At 38.9% G+C, this 22,268-nt stretch overlaps 1 protein-coding gene across 49 annotated transcripts in view; it reads left to right on the top strand.

Annotated features, from left to right (window-relative positions):
* Positions 1-22,268, top strand: part of RIMS2 (regulating synaptic membrane exocytosis 2) — a 360,299-nt gene that overhangs the window by 183,600 nt on the left and 154,431 nt on the right. For 38 of the 49 annotated variants that reach the window (XM_077351690.1, XM_077351691.1, XM_077351711.1 and 35 more), the window contains 4 exons: positions 6,311-6,358; positions 9,153-9,283; positions 17,016-17,187; positions 18,038-18,191. In XM_077351690.1, coding sequence (XP_077207805.1) covers positions 6,311-6,358; positions 9,153-9,283; positions 17,016-17,187; positions 18,038-18,191 — 505 coding nt within the window. The remainder of the gene's footprint in view (positions 1-6,310; positions 6,359-9,152; positions 9,284-17,015; positions 17,188-18,037; positions 18,192-22,268) is intronic. The other 11 variants (XM_077351699.1, XM_077351700.1, XM_077351712.1 and 8 more) reach the window with 1 other exon arrangement.

Raw genomic sequence — 22,268 nt, 5'->3', positions numbered from 1 at the left:
TACAGAGACCTGGGACCAGAACCCCTTTCCAACCAGGAAAAGCGCTGCTAGATGGCATGGTGTGGATACAATAGCGGCTGAGAAGTGAGCTCATTTCACTTGAGATCAGTTAATTGAGACCAAGAGAGACAATAACTTGACTCTCAGACCAGACACTGGATTGTACAACAGGGGGATTCCTACCAAGGAGAAGTGATGTTAAGTATTTGCCTCATGGACAGTCTGATGGAAGGGTAATAGTGGCATGAAATAATATGACACAATGTTTTGATTGATAGTAATATTTGGACAATGATCAGAATTATGTAGAACTATAGAGATGTTTTAGAGGATAAAACTGGTTTATTTAAGAAAAGCTATCACCCAAGCTAGCCAGATGATCTGCTCTTTTTTCTGCTGTCACTGATTAGTTATATCATCTGTCTTCTTCCACTATTTGGAAACATCTTCCCAGTTACCCTACTCCAACCAAGTCAGCAACTGGCCAACTTATTTGTTTGTTTGGTCTTGGAAACTGGTGAGACATTACTGATTACAGTTATTTTATACTGGTTGCCATTGTAGTGAAGGATTACTGACTACAAGTTTAAGAATTCTTGTTAGATTGGAAGATTCAGTAACAGAAAGATCACTGAATTTGCCTAGATATTGTTGTTGTTGTTGTTAGGTGCGAAGTCATGTCCGACCCATCGCGACCCCATGGACAATGATCCTCCAGGCCTTCCTGTCCTCTACCATTCCTCAAAGTCCATTTAATTTTGCACCTACTGCTTCAGTGACCCCATCCAGCCACCTCATTCTCTGTCATCCCCTTCTTCTTTTGCCCTCGATCGCTCCCAGCATTAGGCTCTTCTCCAGGGAGTCCTTCCTTCTCATGAGATGGCCAAAATATTTGAGTTTCATCTTCAGGATCTGCCTTCTAAGGAGCAGTCAGGGCTGATCTCCTCTAGGACTGACCGGTTTGTTCGCCTTGCAGTCCAAGGGACTCGCAAGAGTCTTCTCCAGCACCAGAGTTCAAAAGCCTCAATTCTTTGATGCTCGGCGTTCCTTATGGTCCAACTTTCACAGCCATACATTGCAACTGGGAATACCATAGCCTTGACTAAACGCACTTTTGTTGGCAGGGTGATGTCTCTGCTTTTTAGGATGCTGTCAAGATTTGCCATACCTTTCCTCCCCAGGAGCAAGCGTCTTTTAATTTCTTTGCTGCAGTTCCCATCTGCAGTGATCTTGAAGCCCAGGAAAATAAAATCTGTCACTAGATATCTGCCTAGATATCTGTCACTAGATATCTGCCTAGATATCTGCCTAGATATTGTAGGTATTCATTTATGAATTACACAGTCTGTTAAATTATCTTACAGTGAAATATTAAGCTGACATAGCCTTCTAAGGACAGTGAACTGTAACTGCATTAAGAATTGCACTTTCAGTAAAGTAGATACAAAATTTAAAACATTTAATAGTTGTATGTGTAGTGCTCTTCTAAGACTGATTATGCCTGGGGTAGGAACACCAGGATGGCGGCTGCAGGACAGCCCCGATTATGCATGATGCTGCCGCCATCCCAGCCCAGGTCCAGCACAGCGCCCCAGAAACCCCCTGGAAATCCCGTAGAATGCCACAGGTGTGAGTGGGGGCTGGGTTGGGCCAACACTGTGCATAATTGGCAGAGTCAGGCCTTTTGGCTTGGCCCTTCCCTCGACCTATGGTGTCCCTGCCTGGGGACTCCCCCCACCTCCACCTTGGCGCCAGAGCAGCAAGCTGCTCCCCACCATTGTGCAGTGGGGCCCCTATTCCCCCTGTTCCCTGCCCCGATGCTGCTGCCTTCAGGCAGTGTGTCGGACTTTCCAGCCCTGGCATTTTGCATGCGTATGTATGCTATGCCAGGCCAGCTGTATACGCCAAGGGATTCCCTCCCTCGTGAGTACAGGGGCAGTGCCCAGCAGCAGCCCAGTATGGTTGCTGCCGTGCATAATGGGTCCATGTGAGTTTCATCTTTCTTTGAAACCTTAAAATATCCCTGAAATTTATCCAATTGTTTGTGTCTTGGAAGAGAGATATTGTTGAATTGATTTTTGTTAATATTTAAAGCTGAGTTAATGGCAATACAAGTGACTGGTTGTGATATGGACATATGAGACATTAAGTATGTGTTACCCTGCTTTAAGTTTGTGATTGTATATTAAAATGACTAAATCTCAACATGGACTAATGAGCTCACTATGGATCTGTCTTCAGTGTTAATTTGTAGGGAAAGTGTGACAAATTGGTCAGTCTGTCACTGCACTATGATGTTGCTGGGTTTCCAAGATCTCTGCCAGCTAGAATAATGTCAGATATACAACTGAGCTGTCACTTATGGCTTTGGTTTGTAATTGCCTCCTTGATATTCATCAAAAACTCATTGATCCTTTGCCTACTCTTAAGAGTGTTGACACTGAAATCCTGACATCTGTGCAGTAGGATATGATAAACATTAATCAGAATATTCTTGATTTCTTCCACAGAGAAAAGTCTCAAAGGGTTGTAATGGATGGTTGCTTATCACATCACAGGAAACATCATTCCACTGTCATATATTTAGCTTCTGGGAAAGTCCTGTAGAACTGTGGAGGATGATATAATTCATCTTCTGTTAACTCACAGCTCAGGCACCCGCTTATCCGACCCAGATCCTGAAATCTGAATGAATAAATACAATCAAACACTTATCAAATGATAACTTGGTGTAGAGCCAGCTCTGTGCAGTGGTTAAGACTGGTGGCCTCTAATCTGGAGAGCTGGGTTTGATTTCCCGCTTCTTCTCATGCAACCAGCTAGGTGACCCTGGGCTAGTAACAGTTCTTAGAACTTTCTCAGCCTCACTTGTTGTGGGGAGAGGAAGAGAAGACAATTGCTTCTTCTTCTGACTTTTACAACAATTCTCATATTACGGGTCACAAACCCAAATGGTTCATAACAGTCTTGAGTTGTAAAGCCATGAGGTAGGAGATGGAATATGGTCCTCTGGAAGAGGAGGAGGTGGAGGCTCAGTGGCTGATTTGGGCTTGCCCCTGTGTAATATGTGAAATGGCCATGAAATGGCCTGTTATTCTAGAGTGCTGTATATTTATAAATACTAAACATAAAATAAAGAATATGAGCTTGGTCACTGTTCAGTGATGCATGTTATATGGGAGATGGGAAAAGTAACATGGAATTATGTTTTAAGTGGGTCCCAAAAAGCAGTGCAAATTTAAAAGTGGTATAATATAAAGCTGCGTTTGTAAAAGTGGGGTTAAAATTGTGTTGCATTTGATACAGTTTGAGAATATTATATTATGGTAAACTATTTGGTATATGTCTATTTTCTGGATACGTCTACTTGGCAACTGGCTGAACTGAGGGTCTAAATGAAGAGTTATCTTAATAAAGTCTGAAACCAGACACCACAGCAGCAATGGGAATACTCATATTCCAAGTTATTCTTATGTCCTGAGTTTGTACTACTATTTGAGCATTTCTGGATTCATTATGAAGTGGTTGTGGCAGTGGTACAGTATTCATTAGCTCCATCTGATAAAACAGATTTTGGAATCTTGAGGTTAGACTCCTAACACTGTCCTTGATAAATCTTCAGAAGTTCTAATGGTTACGGTTTGCAATGATCCATCTTCTAAACCAAAGTGGGTTTCTGGAAGCTCATTGTTTCAGTGATCCAGAGTCAGTACTGTCTCACCATAGTTTTCTACAAGAAATACAGTGTTCTGGTTTTGTTTATAAAATTCATTTCACTCCAACTCTACATACATAAGATTCCATTTTCTCCCTCAAATATGCTGTCATAATCTTTTAAAAGTGAATCATTTCGGTATTATAATTGGCTTCAGAAAAATGTCATCAAATATTGTCTTATAAGTATGGAAATTTGTTCTAAATGAGGCCTTACAAAATGTGAATGTAAGCATTTTTGGAAAGGGTTGTAAATATGATCAGTGACCAAGATTAAAATGCTTTTGATGGCTTGTGATTTCAATTAAATTTTAAGATTTATGTTGCTAATTTTAAATATGTTTTAACCCACTCTGAATTTTTCTAGAAGCGTGAGTGAAAGCAGTCAATAAATAACACAATGTAACAGTTCAAAACTGCAGGTGATCTGCAGGTATTAGAAGACATACTAGCAAGATATTGATTTCTGAGAAACTGCATTTTTTCCTTGGTATCTCATGACATAGATTAGGCAGGCAGCCTTTTTATCCTAAGTGCAAACCCTCCCCGATGTGAGATTGTGAAGAGGTTGTTGCACTGGCAGACAAAAGGAGGGAGAACATAGAAGGGTTGTACATGTGAACCCACTGGACACTAGCTGAACCTCAATACTGCTGTAAATTCCACCCATCTGGCTGACAGGCAATGATAATGATATCCTCATTGTCCTTAACGGCTCCTCATATCAGTTGGTAGAAAACTGATCTTATGAACTGAACCAAACAAACTGAGCAAAATACACTGATGTGCCACTGGTTGGCTTTCATGCTGAAGATTATCTACCCTTGCACTCCTAATGAGATCTTTGCCTAAGATTAGGGTCAAGAAGAAATACTGAGATAATCAGATGCTGACAAGGAGCAGTTGTGTCTGCTAGACACATGTCTGCAGTGTCATTCGTTCGTTCGTTCGTTCATTCGTTCTACCGCCCCTCGCTGTGACAACCATCCCACCTCAAAACATGTAACAGACATGGTTTGCTCATCCTCTTTCTAAGATTCAATAACTGTTCATTTCCTCTTGAAGCAAATAACTTCAATTTTTTACTACCTTCAAGAGGATTGTTGGTGTGAATGGAATGCCTCTCTGTTTCCATATGTTTATATACTATTATGCTTTCCAGTCTCATAATAAATCCAACTTTATGTATCCAACTTCAATTTTTAGTAGTATTTTCCATGTCCAATATTGGGCTATCCAAATTCTAGCTGCTGTAAGCAGACTTTTTATAAGGTACTTGTTATCCCTTTTCATTTGCTTTCAGAAATAGCCTAGCAAAGCTATTTTAAGTTCTCTTGGAACTTCCAATTTCATTGTTTTCTCCAATATCCTAAAATACCTGGCCAATTTGTTTCAAACACAGAGCATTTCCATCAGCTATGTTGACAGATCCTATCTGGTTATCACATATCCAGCTTAATTCAAACCCCATAAGTATAATTTTGAGAGTTCTTGCTGTAATTTAGTAACCATATGTACCTTTAAAAAAAACATTTGATGTTATTCCTGTATTATAGAAAACTTGTCATCATCAATAATCAATCAATAATGGTATATAATTTCAGTCAGGTACTCTCAGAAATGTTACTTAAGAGACCAAATTCATTAGGCTGGTTGTTCAGTAATTTTAAATCACCTTTTGGTAGATATTCATTTAGATGTCTGTTGTAAAAAGAATTAATATATTTTGAGTTTTCAGGCTAACCCATTTTAAGATTTCAGTTTTGCATATTTCCAGTAATGGGTAGATCGGTAATCATTTATAGTGTTACATTTTACAGTACTAATTTGAAGTAGTGGTGTTATTCATTATGTCATATCTATGAAGATAGGTAGATACATAGGCAGACAATAGCATTCCCTGTTAGCAGTGTTTAATTCCTAAAATAACTGCTTTGGTTGAAAGTTTACTTATAGCCCTTGTTTCATTAGTGATAAGGAAAATGCACTGTACTTTCTTAGGAGTGTTCTCTTTATTATTTCTTCACATGTACTGAACTCGGCTGGTAATCTCCTTGATAGGTTCCTTAATTGGGAAACTTAGAATTATATATCATCTTTCAGTTGTTATAGCTAATAATGCTGCAAAGACAAATGTTGCTTTTAACTGTTTATTTTAACAGGAGGATTTTATTTTTTTAAATAAATTTAGATGAGAAATTTTGAAATGTGTTTTAAAGCAATTAATCCATATTTTCTAGACTTCTTTTGCATCATGTTAGCAATTTTGACTAGCAGTTAATCAGGGTGGGGCTACTTTTGACATTATACATATTTTATACACTTCTCACCATTACTATGAAACCTTAGGTCAAGGTGTTATTGCTTCAAGAGACAAAAATGTAATTGATATAGGAACATACACATTTTTATACATTTAATAATGCACTTGTAGGTTTAATTCATGCACTGCATTTAAACTTTCATTTTAGATAAATATGTCCCTGGTGCTAAGCTATGTTTAAAGTTGTGTATCGTTTTACTTTTGGTCTTTTAGTTCCAGCGTGTTGTCTTTTTGGTTTTGTTTTATGGCTTTTTCTTTAATTTTGCTTACCAGAGCCAAAGCCTTAGTAGAAGAACAGCGCCTTTTGTTCCTAGGGTTCAGGTAAAGGCTTTATCTGCCTGACAGAAATTAAAGTTGTGTTTTTTCTTTTGTTTATCTTGGAAAATGCATAGTAGGAAAACGTCACAGTTTAGTCCGTTTTCCCATTTTGTTATTTTTTTAATGTGTTGCTTCAGACCATATTAACAAATTTCACATTGTCTTGTGAGCAGCTTGAATAGTCCTGCATGGAAAACAGAATACTAAATTAAAATTTAAAGAGACAATTAGTTTTTAGTTTTGCTTTTTATCTGCTATCTAATTGAACTAACACAGATGTCTGCAGTGCTAATAGCTGTGTGTTTCTCATAAATACATACCTTGAACTAGAAATCGCTGAGCTTGTGCTTTTGATGTTTGGCCTTATTGTATCAAATTTGGTGTCTCTTTAAATCACTCATTTTCATTACTTAACACTTCCTTTTTGCATTTTCCAAATGACAGTAGTTCCTTGAGTAGAAGACAGGCAAATAAATTTGTACCTTGTGTAAGGAATTTATACATTGCTTGCAGTTTGATGAGAGTTGAAATACTGAAAAGATGAATTACTACAAGATAATTTTACATAATTTGTAGCTTTGACTATACTCTAGAGCTGCCAACTCCGAGTTGGGAAGATCCTGGAGATTTGAGGGTGGAGTCTGGGGAGGGTTTGGTTTGTGGTGGAGGGACCTCCACAAGGTATAATACCATTGTATATCACCAAAACAGCTGTTTTCACCAGGGGAACTGATTTCTGTAGTCTGTTGATCTGTTGCCATTCCAGGATGTCCCCAGGCCTTGCCTGGGGGTTGGCAACCCTATATTCGCAGTGTTACTTGGGTACAAGTTGTTTGCCTTTTTTCATTAGGAATCCCTTAAGGTGCTGTAGATTAACCTAACTGTAGGCTGTAAGAATGCCACAATGCTTTTATTGCTTTGCTGCATGCTTTTTAAAAAAAAATAGAGAACATTACCTGCTTTTGTTATAAAATAGTTTTGTGGAAATGTTCATTTGTAGTATCAGTGCTGTGTAGTTTATTATTTTCTGGGTTTAGTGTCTTTAGGGAAATGTCTTTAGAACTGCAACCATCAAATGTTTTGCCACTTAAGGAGACATGAAAATCAGGAATTTTTGTTTATTGTATAGAAAGAGGATCACATTATTTTAAAGGGAAAAGAAACTACATGAAGTTCATCATAGAGAACAAAATAGACTAGAAACTGCTCACATACAATGACTGCTGTTTGCATAAGATTAAATCATCATTTCCCCATAATTTATTATAGCACTGAAATGGAAAATACTTACTTCAGAATGAAAATAGGGAATATTGTTGATAATAATTCACCTAATTTTTATTAATTTAAAATGGACAGTTTGGGGGAAATACAAACATATTAAATATATTTTAAAATATTCAAGCAACTGTTTCAGTTTAGCTCCTGATAGATATTTCCTTACCTAACACCTGTATCACTTTCAGGTAGTCCTCAGGCACTACATGAAGTATAATATTCTAGCATCTTTAATTAATCAAAAATCAGAAGCTAATAGAATATATTCCTTTATTCATGTACATTCCTGTGCTTCCAACAGCTATCCTAAAAAGACTCTTCTCTGTCTGTGCATTGGTAGGATACAACCTAATCACTTTCACTGGCTCATGATATCCTAAAATGATCACTATATGATTTGCTAACTAGTGATAATATCCAAGCCGTGACTTGAATTAGAATTGTCTTGGATGGCTGCAGTCTTTTTCTGAAGAGTCTAGGGCAGCAGCTTAGCACCCACTGGCAAAGCTGTTGCTTCCATCAAACCATTAATTCTTTCTGTGGCACACATGACATCTTTATTCTCATCTCCTAATTCTGCATTGAATATATTAATAATAAAATAAATCTCCACATCATCATAGTCTGAAAGATTAAAATATCCCTATTGTACTTTGTCAGCAAAAATGTTTTTTTTTTAGTGGCAACAGTTAAATTAGAAGTATTAAATATCTGTTAAATGTTTGCACAGTTTGTTAGCTTCCCTGATCTGCGATAGGAATTGCTTTATAGATATTTAAAGAGAAGAAAAGAGTAATAAAATGGTTGCCATATTGTTTTAAGTAATTGTTGTTGGAGTAGTAAGATGATGGTTGTCCACTTGATTACTGATTGTTCTACTAATGGGAACAAGGCTATAGTGCCTTATTCCTTTCCTTTTGTCATATGGTATACCCATACATTTCAAATTTCAAATGATGTTTTTATATGCCATTAAAGGTTTTTTGAAATTTGAAATTTGTATACCAATAAGAATAGGAAAAAGGTATTAACCTTGAATTCATATCACTCTTTGAAATGGTAACATACATATACACTTAGTACACATATGGACCACTACAGTAAATAATCATATACACTTCAGCATAGGAAATGTAATACTAACTATATTATTCATACAAAATACATTTCATTAAATGTATTACACAAAATCCATCATTTTGTTTCATAATGCTACAATTATCTTTGTTGCAGTACTGAGGAAAACAGATACAACTGAAAGCTAGTTTCAGATGGTAGTTGTGTTGGTCCGCAGTAGAACAGCTAGATTCAAATCTAGTACCTTAAAGACCAAGGAGATGGTTCCAGATGCCTTCATCTGGGAGCTTTGACTCTTGGAAGTTCATACCCCCAAAATGTTCTTGGTCTATAAAGTGCTATGGAACTTGAATCTGAGGGCTAAAAACTCCATTAATCTTCAATAATTCTTTGCTGCGTAATGAATTACCTGGACTGACTAATGAATATTTTCTCATTACAGATAAAATTGTGGTATGACAAGGTTGGTCATCAGTTGATAGTCACAATATTGGGAGCAAAGGATCTTCCTTCAAGGGAAGACGGAAGGCCAAGAAATCCTTATGTTAAAATTTACTTTCTTCCTGACAGAAGGTAGGATGAAGGAAAGGAATAACTATTTTAACATAAATCAATGCAAATTTAATATCTTTTGGAACTGGGGTTGGTTATACTGCTTGGGACCAGCATAATTTAAGAACCGCCTACTCCCATTGAACCTACCTGACCATTACCGCTATCTCTGGATGGATCTGCTTTGGGTGCCCCCATGTTCTGAGGCTAGAAGGGTGACAACATGAGAATAGGTTTTCTCAGATGTGGCATCAAAGTGATAGAATTCCCTCCTAGGGAGATTCATCTGTTCAGCTTTATAGTTGCCTTCCACCAGTGAATTAAGACATTTTTGCTTTATTTGGTATTCCCTTGTTGAATCCCTTTGTTATTCCCTTTATTTGGTATTCCCTTCCTTTCTGTTTATATTTAAACTGCTGTTTTATCTACATGTATTTTAAATAAATGTTAATTGTAATGTCTTTTTACCTGTTTGCTGCCTTGAGAGCCCTAAATGGGTGGAAAGGCAAAATAAAAATGTTTTGAATATATTTTTTAAATTAATTCATTAGTGTAAATATTTGTACCGGAAGGTTATTGTAAAAGTCAAGTTGTCTGATATGGATAGTAATTAGTTGGACATTTTAAACAGGAAGTTTAAAAATGGATGAATAAATGACATCACAAACATCTATGTGATTTGTTAACATTTCAAAGCCTTGTTGCTACTATGACAAGAAAGTGCCTTGTAGCATTTTAAAGATTCTCTCAACAGCTGCATACTGGAATCTCTCTTATGAACATTTTTTGCTAAAATATGGAAAATGTCTTGTCTGTGACTGAGTGTTCATTGAGGCTGAAACTTCTCACTACTGATTTTGCATACTTCTGTTTTAATGTATGGTTTGTATCTACCTGTTGCACCCAAAAAAAAAAAACATTTGGTCTACAGAAATGGCAGAAGGGCATTGCTGTCACATGATAATACATTTTTTCTGCCTTTTTATCATTACCTCAGCCTACACCAATTTCTGTGATCTTATTCTGTATTTTGGAACACTTTTAATAATTGTGGTCTTGATATGACTTGATGCTGCTGCTATTTTAATTCCCCTCAGGTTTGTTCAGAAACCATGTTCTGTTACTTCAATTAATGATAATGATAGTGTAAGCTGCCTCAGATGCGTGTTGTGTTGAAGGTGTGGATACACTTATTTTAAACAAATAATTTGCTGGTGGAAGGACCTTTCTTATATTGTTGGGTCCTGTGACAGTATCATGTGAATAGATATAGCAGCAGAAATGGCACTGAGGTTTGTTGCAATTCCTTGTCCCATTTGATGACTATTGGTGATGGTGAGTAGTTGCTCCAGTTTGGGGATGCCTGTGAGAAGAAAGACTTGTTTTCCAGAAAAAACTGTAGGTACTTTCAAAGTGAGACACTTTGTGGAAGTGCCAAGTTGAAATTCATGTGCAGATTTGACCCTGTTAAAATACTAAACAGAGTTATGCACTTCAAAGCCTATTGCCTTCAATTTCATTTGAAGTGTGCAAGGATTGCACTGTTTGACTTAGGGCTTAATAGAGACAGAGTAGCTAGTCAACAAAGAACAATTTTCTTGTTTGTGCAGTATGTGCACTATTTAGTGTACTTCGCTTGTTCCTTGCCTATTGGGAATGGTTTACTGCCATTCTCATTGACTCATTTATTCTTTCACCTGGATCCTGTTTCATTTGTTTTCTGCACATTAATACAATACACGTAACATTGCAGGGTCTTATAACTTCACTTTGTAAGACCTTTCTTAGTTCTCCCACTTATACTCACATGTATTCTGAAGAAATGTGCTCTGACTTATGAAAGCTTAAACCACGATAAATGGTATAAGGGTTTTTTTTTTAGATAATGCCAGCTGACCACTGTTAAACTTTAGAAGTCTGTACCTGTAGCTGGAGGGTTATAAATTACAGGACTGTATGAAAGAGGTGAGGTCTCTGTCAATGGAAGAGATTTCTACCTTTGCAGAAAATGTAGGGGTCAGAATGACCTCTGCGAGCCTCCTAATATAGCAGACCTAGAGTTATTTATAGATCCTGTTTATATATTGTTGCACTCAGATGTGAAACTGGAACTGGAGGTGACTGAATTGCTTTATTTATGCTTTTTTCCCCCCAAACCTTTTGATGTAATGAGAGTGAATTTGCTTACCATTCAGATGGCACAGAAGTTGGAGTGCAGAGAGACAATGTTTAATGTTTTTTAATCCCCTCCTTTATCCAAGAAGCTCAGGCAGCATGCATGCTTTCCTCTCCTCTGTTTCCTGTCATAAGGACCCTGTGGGACAGGTTAGTCTCAGCCAGAGTGATTAGCACAAGATCTCCCAATGAGCTTCACTGTAAAATAGGGATATGGACCCAGTTCTCCCCAGTTCTTATCCAATTCTTATCTTTGCAGCATTACACACCTGGGCTCAGTATAAAACATTACAATTACTTTTGGGCAAAAGGTGAAATGGAGATAATGAAACCTCATTTGGCTTTTACTTACTGCAAAGATTGTAGCATTTTTTATTCATGTGTGCTTTTATTCCTGAACCGAAGGCAAACTCCCTTAAGCTGGTCCTAGAAATCAACTGTGGCCAAAGGAAGAAGGGCAGTAAAAGAAAGAAAATTCACATGTTCTATTTGTAACCTTATTTGCTGAACCACTTTCAAACTGTTCATATTTACATGCTGAGCTATCTATATCTGATTCCAATTCTGGATCTTCTACCGTTGTTACCTTTTAAAAATATATAGAGAGGAAACACCAACAGACAGAATAGCCCAACCCCTTTTAATAATGGCTCCTCACTTAGACACTGTACAGAGCTATTCAGGTTGGGGACTCAAACTATTTCATTCATACATTGCCACTATTTAACATATCTCAAAACATACAGAGATCAATATCTTTGGTTGTGTGTGTGTGTTTCTTTTTCTGAGACAACCATCCCACATGGGTTAAAAAAAACCCAAGGAGTTAACTTTTATTTATTATTTAAACAAAGTTACAGAATTTCTTTTCAGCTGAATTGTTTCCCTGTTCTAGCATTTGATATTTGACACTTTCACTCAGCTTTAAGTTGCTCTTTCTCATAGCTTCACTCAGCCAGACTCATTGTCAACTCCCTAACTGAATCATAGAATCATAGATTTGGAAGGATCCATACAGGCCATCTAATCCGACCCCTTCCTCAATGCAGGATCAGCCTAAAGCATCCATGATATATGTCCAGCCACTGTTTGAAGACTGTCATTGAGTGGGAGCTAACTGAGTCCATAGGCAACCGATTACACTGCTGAACTACTTTGACTGTTAATTCCCCCCACACTCCCGATATCTAGTCGGTACAGTTCCACACATAGTTTACAGCCATTACTGCAGGTCCTATAATCTGCTGCCAACAGGAGCTGCTCCCTGCCGTCCTCTGCTTCCCTGAGTAATATGGAAGGGTGGGATAGAAATAAAAAGTATTATTATCCAAGTGACAACATAAAGAGAGCAATCATGTTCCCTCTCAACCTCCTGTTCTCCAGGCTGAACATTCCCAAGTCCCTCAGTCTTCCCTCATCCTTGTCACTCTCCCCTGCACTCTCTCAATCTTGTCCAAGTTCTTTTAAAAATGAGGCCTCCAGAACGGCACACAGTCCTCCAACTGCTGTCCCTTCTTATCTGCCCCCTTTTTATCATGCCATATCTTTCTGCCCATCACATATTATCACCATATCATATCATATGTATGAAAGTTGGTGGAGTGTGTGTGTGTGTATATATCTTTAACCGCTCCTGCGGTTAAATAAAAGGGTAAGGCCACCTGGGGAGGAATTAGGGCGGGCCCTGTTCGGGATAAAAACTCAGAGGGCCCAATCCTGATTGGGCCCCCCAAGTGTCCATTCAGGGCCAAGCAGCCAATGGGGAGGCACGCAAAGCACCTTCCTATTTGCCCCTCACCAGGACAGACCAAAATTCCATTCACCCAGCCCAGTCTGGCTGCCAGTCTGCTCCTGACCACCAAAGGGAGAGGAGGTCAGTAGGGCTGCCAAGGGGGATGAGAACAGAGGCTGCGCCAGCCCTTTTCATCCCAAGGCTGTCCTAACTGTCAAGTCCAACTTGCCTCAGAACCCTGACAGAGCTGGCAGGAGGCTGCAGAGTGCTCCCCCTCCCCCCTTCAGGCCTGCTGCGAAGGAACCTCTGACAGGCCCTGACTGAGGGGAGGGAGGCCTTTCCAAGAGCAACGCAGGGGAGTCTGAGGGCCTTCCTTTTGAGGGGGGGGGACTTTCCCCTTCTGCCAAACAGTTGCCTGACAGGGAGGCCACAGAAAAGCCCCTTTTCACTTAAAATACTGCTCTGGCCAGGGGTTAGACACAGCCAAGCCATGTGTCTTTCTTCTTTGCAACTCTCTGCAGATTTGAGGTCACTGCACAGCATTATTCTGCAGAAGAAACTGGCTCTTTTGTCTCATCTGTTTCATCTGCACTACAACCCTGTGCAGTAGGCCTCAACATTCAACCCCATGCCCTTACAGACTGGACAACTTCTCCCCTTCCTCTTCCCACTGCCAAGCTCTAGCACCCGTTGTATTCTTGGAGACAACGGGCTTTGCCCCTAGTATATAAATAAAAGGTAAAGGTAAAGGTAAAGGTATCCCCTGTGCAAGCACCGAGTCATGTCTGACCCTTGGGGTGATGCCCTCTAGCGTTTTCATGGCAGACTCAATACGGGGTGGTTTGCCAGTGCCTTCCCCAGTCATTACCATTTACCTCCCAGCAAGCTGGGTACTCATTTTACCGACCTCGGAAGGATGGAAGGCTGAGTTGACCTTGAGCCGGCTGCTGGGATTGAACGCCCAGCCTGATGGGCAGAGCTTTCAGACTGCATGTCTGCTGCCTTACCACTCTGCGCCACAAGAGGCTCATACATACACACACACACACACACACATATATGGTGATGTATGCAGTTGAATGTAATGATGGAAGAGAGGTATGTGCTCCATAAGTATGCAAGTAGTGTATACAAGTGTCTCCTGTGTACAAGTGTCTCCTGTGTTTCTTGGGCCTGCAAACATTTGAGAGGTCCCCATTGAGGTATCTATTTTATAAATCTTATATAGTATCAGTATTGCTATGTTTATTCAGTATCTGCATTAGTGAAGATTCTTTATGTGGTTTTAACCTGTGTATTAGAAACAAAATCTGTTTTATAATTAGTTAAGAAAGAATCAAATGTAAGTATTTTGAAAGTATAAGATTTTTCTATCAGGTCTATAGGAATTGCTTTTTGAAGCATGTTATTATTCATGTTTTCCTTTCATTATTGCTGACATTTCTCTTCAAGTATTTAAAAAAACAGCAACTGATTGTATTGAATCAGTTTTCTTCTTATCGCTAAAAAAGTTTTCCTCAACCTCTGTGTCCACCCAGCACTGATAAATAAGCTTGCTAAGCAAACGTAAATCTCATTCATAAGGAAAAAGAATCTGTTAGTGATATGGGGTAATGAAATAATTCAAGCATTTAATTAGGAAAGGACGTGAAATTCCAGCTAAACAATTTCTAAGAGAAAAACTTGTCTGGTATAACCTAGTTCAATTTTTCCAAGCAAACAAAATGATAAGGTTAAAATTAAGTAATTAATGCTAAAATACAAAATTTACATATTCTGGAGCAATACTGATAACACTAAATGGGCTATTTTTTTGAAGTAAATTTCTAGATATCGACAGTGTTATTTTATATGCTAGTGAAATAGCATTAGTTTATATTTTTTCATGTACTTTTGAGTTATTGTTTCCAGTTCATGTTTTCTTTCCATGATTACTGAATGAACTAAAACATTATTGACTAGTTTTTTTTATGTAACACGTGTTCCATACTTAACCATAGTTCCCTGTCACATGACAAGTCAAATTTGAAACTGAGGAGAGTTTCAGAAGTTTTTCTGGGTAGGGGCTGGAGTCAGTTATTTCCATAAAACAGTAAAAAAATTAGTGGCTATAGATATGCCTAAAGTGGTTCTTTAGATCTTGATCTCTGTCTATAAGAAGGTAGTATATAAAGAATATGTGTTTGGGGCATTCATGTTTTAAATATATATCAGCAAAGAGTTTTAGTAATATTATTTACATTAGTCTGCCTTTTCTGACTGAAACTGAAGGCAGATTACACATTGAAAGTAATATCAATCAAAAAGATGGAACTTCCAATAAACAAATACATTTAATAAATCTTTATTTTTATAACCCGCCTTTCCTGTATAGCTCAGGGAAGGTAAAGATGTAGTTTATACAACAACCAAATATAAAATCATAAAAACATTTGTCATCTCAGTTACCCCCAACTAAATAAAACTGGGGGGGGGGCAAAGTTCTTGGAGCAGATCTTTCCTCTGATTTAACAGTGAGGCCAGCACTTCTTCATGGTCCCTCAAAACCATGACAATAGGCCTGGAGGAACAGCCACATCTTGCAGACCTTGAGGAAGTGGCTAAGGTCCCACAGGGCCCTTATCTCTTTTGGCAGGATAGTCCACCAGGCTGGTCTGATGATCTTAACACTCTTTGTGGGGTGTAAAGGAAAAGGCATTCTTGTAGTTATGCCAGTCACAGACTATTTAGGGCTTCAAAGGTTAATACCAAAACTTTGAGCCTGATCTGGTCTCCAGTCTGGAGCCAGTGCAGCTGGGAGAACTCACATGTCATGTGTACCGTTCACTGGATTCTTGTGAGGACCCATGCTGCTGCAGTTGGAGTTTTTGGAGCACTCTCAAGGGAAGCCCTGCATAGAGTGAGTAGCAGAAGAGGTGACTGTTGTATGGATTACCCTGGCTAAGTCTGATGCTGAGAGATAGGGTGCGAGTTGTCATGCCTGGTGACAGGTGAAAAAAAAGCTAGGCAGGCAACATTCATGATTTGGACCTCCATTAAAGGGAGACATCCAGAATCATGCCCAGGCTCCTGATCAAATGAGGGTTAGTTGGGCTCTGTCAAGAGCCTGGATATACATCAACTATCTCTCTGCATGCCAATCCAGTCAGAGGACCTCTGTCTTGGCTGGATTCAATTTCAGCTGACTTGACTTGATCTGTTGCCTCAAGACATGTGCCCAGACAGTCTGACAATGTTGATTAACAAAAATAGCTGGGTATTATTAGCATACTGGTGATAACCCAGCCTAAACATCTGGATCAACTGTACAAGGGGGGGCACATTTAGATTTATTTTTTAAAATTTGTATGCTGCCGCTCCTCCAATGGTCTCATGGCGGTTCACAGGAATAAAACATTAAAATACAATAAAATCCTCCCTTACAGCAAAGGCAGCAAGCGGTCAAATAAACGTTCTAATTACTCCTGATCCTGATTAAATAACATTAGGAATATAGCACCCTACAGCTCCCCCAAGTCAATAAGGTTAGGATTGCAGAAAGTTGCAAGCAGAGCTAAAAGAAAGTGTAAGCATTAACCTGAAACTTTAAACATTGCAGAAATTAACACAATAGGATCATACTTACAGCTGATAGTACATTCTGTACTCCATAGTGCAGTCCATGGCCTCTGCCTTTACCTGAGCCTCTTTCTGGATCATTTTGTGGTGGTAGAGCTCTAATTACCTGTGTAAAAAGGCCTTCTGATTCAAACAATGTATTGTTGTGCTCTACTAGGATTTTCAATCTTTCATTGTATAGGTCATAGTCACAATACTTAGTCTTTAATCTGCGCTTATTAATTACAGTGATAAGAACAAAAGAAGAACAAAAACAGTAAAGAAAACTTTGGAACCAAAATGGAACCAAACATTTATTTATTCTCCAGTACATCGGAGAGAATTTCGAGAACGGATGTTGGAAATTACTCTTTGGGACCAAGCACGCGTTCGTGAGGAAGAAAGTGAATTTTTAGGGGAGGTATCTAATGTTCTTTTATTGTTATGATGAATTAATAGCTTTTTCTCACAAAGGAGTCCTGTGGAATGAGTGGATCCTAGAGAAAGTTTAAAATTTTACGATTTATTTCACATACCTGTTCCCCCCCACTTAGTCACATTAGCTGTTTTTGACAAGCACACAATATTTTCATGTAACTTTCTCAGTACTGATCTCTAATGTAGTGGTCCCCAACCTTTTTATCACCGGGGACCGGTCAATGCTGGAAAATATTACTGAGGCCCGGGGGTGGGGGAGGTAGTTTTTTGCCAAGGGACGTTGCCACCACTACCTGAGCCCCTGCTCCACTTGCTTTCCTGCCAATGCCCCTGACTTCCCGCCACCTGCTGGGGGTGCTGCCAGCAGCAGCTGTGCAGTGCCACGCCAAGGGGGGGCCCCAACCATGCTGGCTGCTGGAAAGCAACAAAGGTGAACCAGCTGCAGAGTGGCAGGGCAGCCCCCAAGGCAGCAGCTGGGGAGGAGGACGAGCAGGAGCTGCGGCCCGGTACCAACTGATCGACGGACCAGTGCCGGTCCACGGACCGGGGGTTGGGGACCACTGCTCTAATGCATTTATTTGCCTTATTCTCTGAGTGTAAATATCTTCTTATAGAACTGGAAATAATTCTGATTATGCTTATAACAGTATGGAGAGATGTGTAAGATGAAAACTATATTCAATTGCCTTTTCCTCCTGAACACTTGATCATAGATTCCCTACAGAATCAGATTTATAATGAATGCTATGAAGATATGAACAGATCACAGTTTCTGCTTTAAATATTTGTAGTATAAAAGAATTTTGCATAGTAATACTTTGTTATTTTTGTAGATTCTTATTGAACTAGAGACAGCATTGCTGGATGATGAGCCCCACTGGTATAAACTTCAAACACATGATGTTTCTTCATTGCCACTTCCCCACCCTTCACCATACTTGCCACGCAGACAGCTTCATGGAGAAAGTCCCACACGAAGGCTGCAAAGTAAGTTGTTGATTCAGAGTTACTGCTTATGGTTTCTTTCTAGTAGATTGGCAATGAATAAAGCTGGCATTGTTGATAGAGTTTCCTTTTATGCACTCATCTCAATGCCATTGGACTGAGAGGTTTGCAGAATACTTTTTAATGAATAAAATAAATTGCTTTGAATAAGCTTTTGTAATAGCTAGGAAAGCTAACAATGATAATTACATTATTAAGAAACATTGCTTTGGATCTGATGCCAGGCAAGCAAAACTGAGATATGAGAATACAACATTCTGCCTTTCACCTGCCCTTGTGGGCCAGTGCTTCAGTGGGGCTTGAGATGTGGGCTGTACTGGGGAGCAAAGTTTCCCTCCACACTTCCAGGCTCAGAAAAAGGAGGTTAGGATTCAAGCAGTTACATTTGAATTTCCTGGGTTTTGTTCGGTTTTTAAAATAAGAGTAGCCTGGTGTGAATAATATTATTTATACTACTGCCAGAATTTTGTACAATAGTTTATCAAGTTGAATGTTTATAAGTATTGCGTGTTTAGAAGTGTATTCATAAAAATATGAAGCAGAATAGAATACGCCATATAGACCCATTATGCATGGGCCGGAATGCCCACGCTGGCGGCGGCAGGGCAATGGGGGAAATCCCTGATTATGCATGCCCCCGCTGCCAGCGCAGGCATGGCCCGGCCCAGGGCCATGGAAGGCCCACACTATGTGAACGCGGGAAATTCTGCAGCTTCCGGGATACCGCGGGGCCCTGCAGGGGCTGGGGTGGGCCAGTGCTGTGCATAATTGACAGTGCAGGCCTTTTGGCCTGCCTAGACCCAACCTACAGTGTCCCTGTAGGGATACCGCATGCCCCTGTTGGCTCCGCGGAGCCGGCAGGGGTGTTCTCCTGCCCCCACCATAGCATGTGGAGGGGGCCTGGCCCCCCCACTCCCCCAGCCCCTCCCCACCTCTCCCCCCAGCCGCTGCCACTTACCCTGCCTGGCAGCATCCCAGGCTTCCTGGCCCCGGTGCAAAGCATGTGTGCGTACACTACACTGGGTCAGCCCCGTATGCCCCATCCCTGTGCGTACAGGGGAAACGGCATGGCAGCAGCGCAGAGTAGCTGCCGCCATGCATAATGGGCCATGCTGATCTTTAATAAGTTTAATATGCTGATCTTTAACTAATAAGTTGGCTGTCCATCTATTTTAATACAATATAAATCCCCAGTTATTTTAAATGGGACTGTATACATTTGAGCATTTAAGTGAATATAGCTACTATACATATTATAAGTTTAACCATCTTAAAGTTTTTTTGGGGGGGGGTTATTTTTTTTAAATACTTTCCTTATTTTTAATTTATTTCGCCCTGTTTCAGAAATTCAGAACATATTACCATGTTTATATACCAGAAGCCTAAATACATTTAAGCAGTGTATTAAAAGTGTGTCACCAAATCCCAAACCTCAAATTAAAATTCCTGTTACTATTGTAACTATGGCTATTAAAAGTTAGAAAATTGAAATGTTTACCCTTGTTTCTGGAATATACTTGGTCTTTGGAGATAGAAGAGTTTCATAACCACTTGGAAATATTATATTTGTTTGACATTCATGCTCTGCACTGCTGCCTTACAAAAGAAACCTGAAGTCTTTTGGTATGCATTTGGTGTAGAAATAGAATTAACAAAAGGATATTCTTGGTTGATTTTGCAATGAAACACAAGGGAAATCATAGGCTTATAGATATGCAAGCCTAAAGCTTCTTGCTTTTTTGGCTAGTACAGCAATTACCAATTTCTGTGGTCCTTTGTGGAAGGAAAAGGGGGCACTCAGATCTGTGTGGAAATTTTTCCACATATACACCCACACAGGCTTTCTCACAGATTTCTGGGCTCTATAAATAAAGTAGGCATTGTTTTTACAGGATGGTTTTTTCATTTAGGGTCAGAGACAGTATTATTTTTTCTTCTCTGAGGGTGATTCTGCTCCAGCAGCGCCACTCTGGGGCATCATCAGTGCGTTGTAGTGGAGCAGCATGCTCTGCCACATCTTGTGTCCCCATTCTCTTAAAGCAGGGCAACGGTGGCCTAATGTGCACCAGGCCCCGGAGGGGCCATTAGCCCCGCTTCCATATGAGCACCCTCCTAGCCTTTTCCACCCTCACAGAATTGGCCTGAGTCTACTCCTATCAATGCTTTGGGTGACCATAAATGTTAGTTGTAGTAAGCAGTCTTTCTCCTCTCATAATATCAGAAACAGGATCACTTAGTTAATTTGATTAGTAGTATGTTTGGTATTTACAGAAGATAATTGTCTTTCATGTCATTCATAATTAAGTAAATTCCATATGATGTGTGATGGCTACTAGTTTAGGTGCCTTTAAAAAAGTATTCGATAAATATATGGGCCAACAGTGCTAACAATCATAATAATTAAATAAAACTTCCATGAAGGTAGTTACTGTGCCAATATGGATGATACTGAGAATAATTAGGGAAACATCACTGGTAAATATCCTAGAAATTTTGGCTGATCACTGGACCTTTGGTCTGATCCATATAATATAATGTTCTTATTGCATCCCTTAATTTAAAAAGCTTAAATGTAAATATTATTCCAGCCACAAATTCATGGCAATAGTATACTTACAAATGTTATTCATACAGCTAATAATAAAATAAAATCTTAGAAGAAACCTTGGTTAATGGTAATTGCTATGTCACCATTATTTGTGCAAGTGCAGTTGTAGCTTATGAAACCAGTGGACAGTATAGTAAATATATATGTATATATATATTTAAACAAAGAATGACATTCATTTTTTCTCCATGCTTCTGTATAATTTTTCTCTTTTATGAAATCAGTGTCTTGGGCATGTTTTGTTGATAAGCATGTTTGAGTGGTTTCTGTTCAAAAAATACAACGTGGATGTTTGTTTTGTAACTCGGGATGAGTTATTTAAATAACAAAATGGTATTTAACATGATACAGGGATAGTAAATTATATTTAAAGTTTTAAGGTACAGAAATTGTGAAAAAAAGTCCGCTAGAGAACTAAAAAGACTACAGCAGATTATATCTGAACCACAGAATACTTTAAATACCTGAAATTTCTGTCTAGATTTTTAAGAGTTTGGCAGCAACATTTTCATCTCCAACAGAAAACTTTCAGAATTTATTATCACCCTTTCTAGAATATTTCCACAGCAGGATTCCTTCATTCAGTTTCAAGGGAAATTTAAATTCCAGATATAATAGTATTCTCTCTAAAAGTCACATTCCTAATATATTACTAAGAACTAAGTCTCCTTAAGCTAAGATTCTACATTTCCCTATAAAGGTATTTTATTCCCTGATTTTCAGGTTGCTTAATTACTTTCTGCTTTCCTCAGACTGGTTGTTTGCTTGGGGCATGTACAGATTAATATAAATTATGAGTTTTGGTTTCCTTGGATAGATTGGAAGTTTGGAAGTACTGTTCTGATAACTTTGTAATAATTCAAAAATACTATTTGTAATTTATTTTATCATTATTAAGAAATTGAGCTAACTATCAGGTGAGAAAACTTTATGAGTACCTCCCTGTGACTCTAGGAGTTGATAATTTACAATTGATACACAAATTCAGAGATAATCAGAAATTGATAAATTAAGATGGAAGGAGAAGGAAAACTGGGTTAATAACCCTGAGATACTTCAGTATGAGTGTCCACATGGGATACTCTGATGCTACACTTGTATTCTAAGAATTGCTCTAACTCACAACTGCAAAGAGATGTATTACAGCAAGGATTCTGCTCCAGCAGTGCCACTCCAGAATGAAATAGGTTGACAGAGTTATCTGGAATATACAGAACAAATAATGGCCATTTGTAAGCTTGTCATAACAAGCTATTCCATGAAACTGGAGGTGAATTTCATTTTAAAGAATTCTAACACAAAAATCTTCAATATAGGATCATCTTGTGGGTTAACCTAGGAAAAAATGCAAGTTATATTCTGGTCAACTTTTCTTCTGGTGATTTAAGGTGATAATTTCCTTATTATGATACCTAAAATTAAATCAGATGACAGATGAAAACAACAAAGCC

This window comes from Paroedura picta, chromosome 9 (genome assembly GCF_049243985.1).
Source record: "Paroedura picta isolate Pp20150507F chromosome 9, Ppicta_v3.0, whole genome shotgun sequence".
In the NCBI taxonomy this organism is placed as follows: domain Eukaryota; kingdom Metazoa; phylum Chordata; class Lepidosauria; order Squamata; family Gekkonidae; genus Paroedura; species Paroedura picta.
The sequence above is the reverse complement of the archived record's forward strand: the minus strand, read 5'-3'. Positions and strand labels throughout refer to the sequence as shown.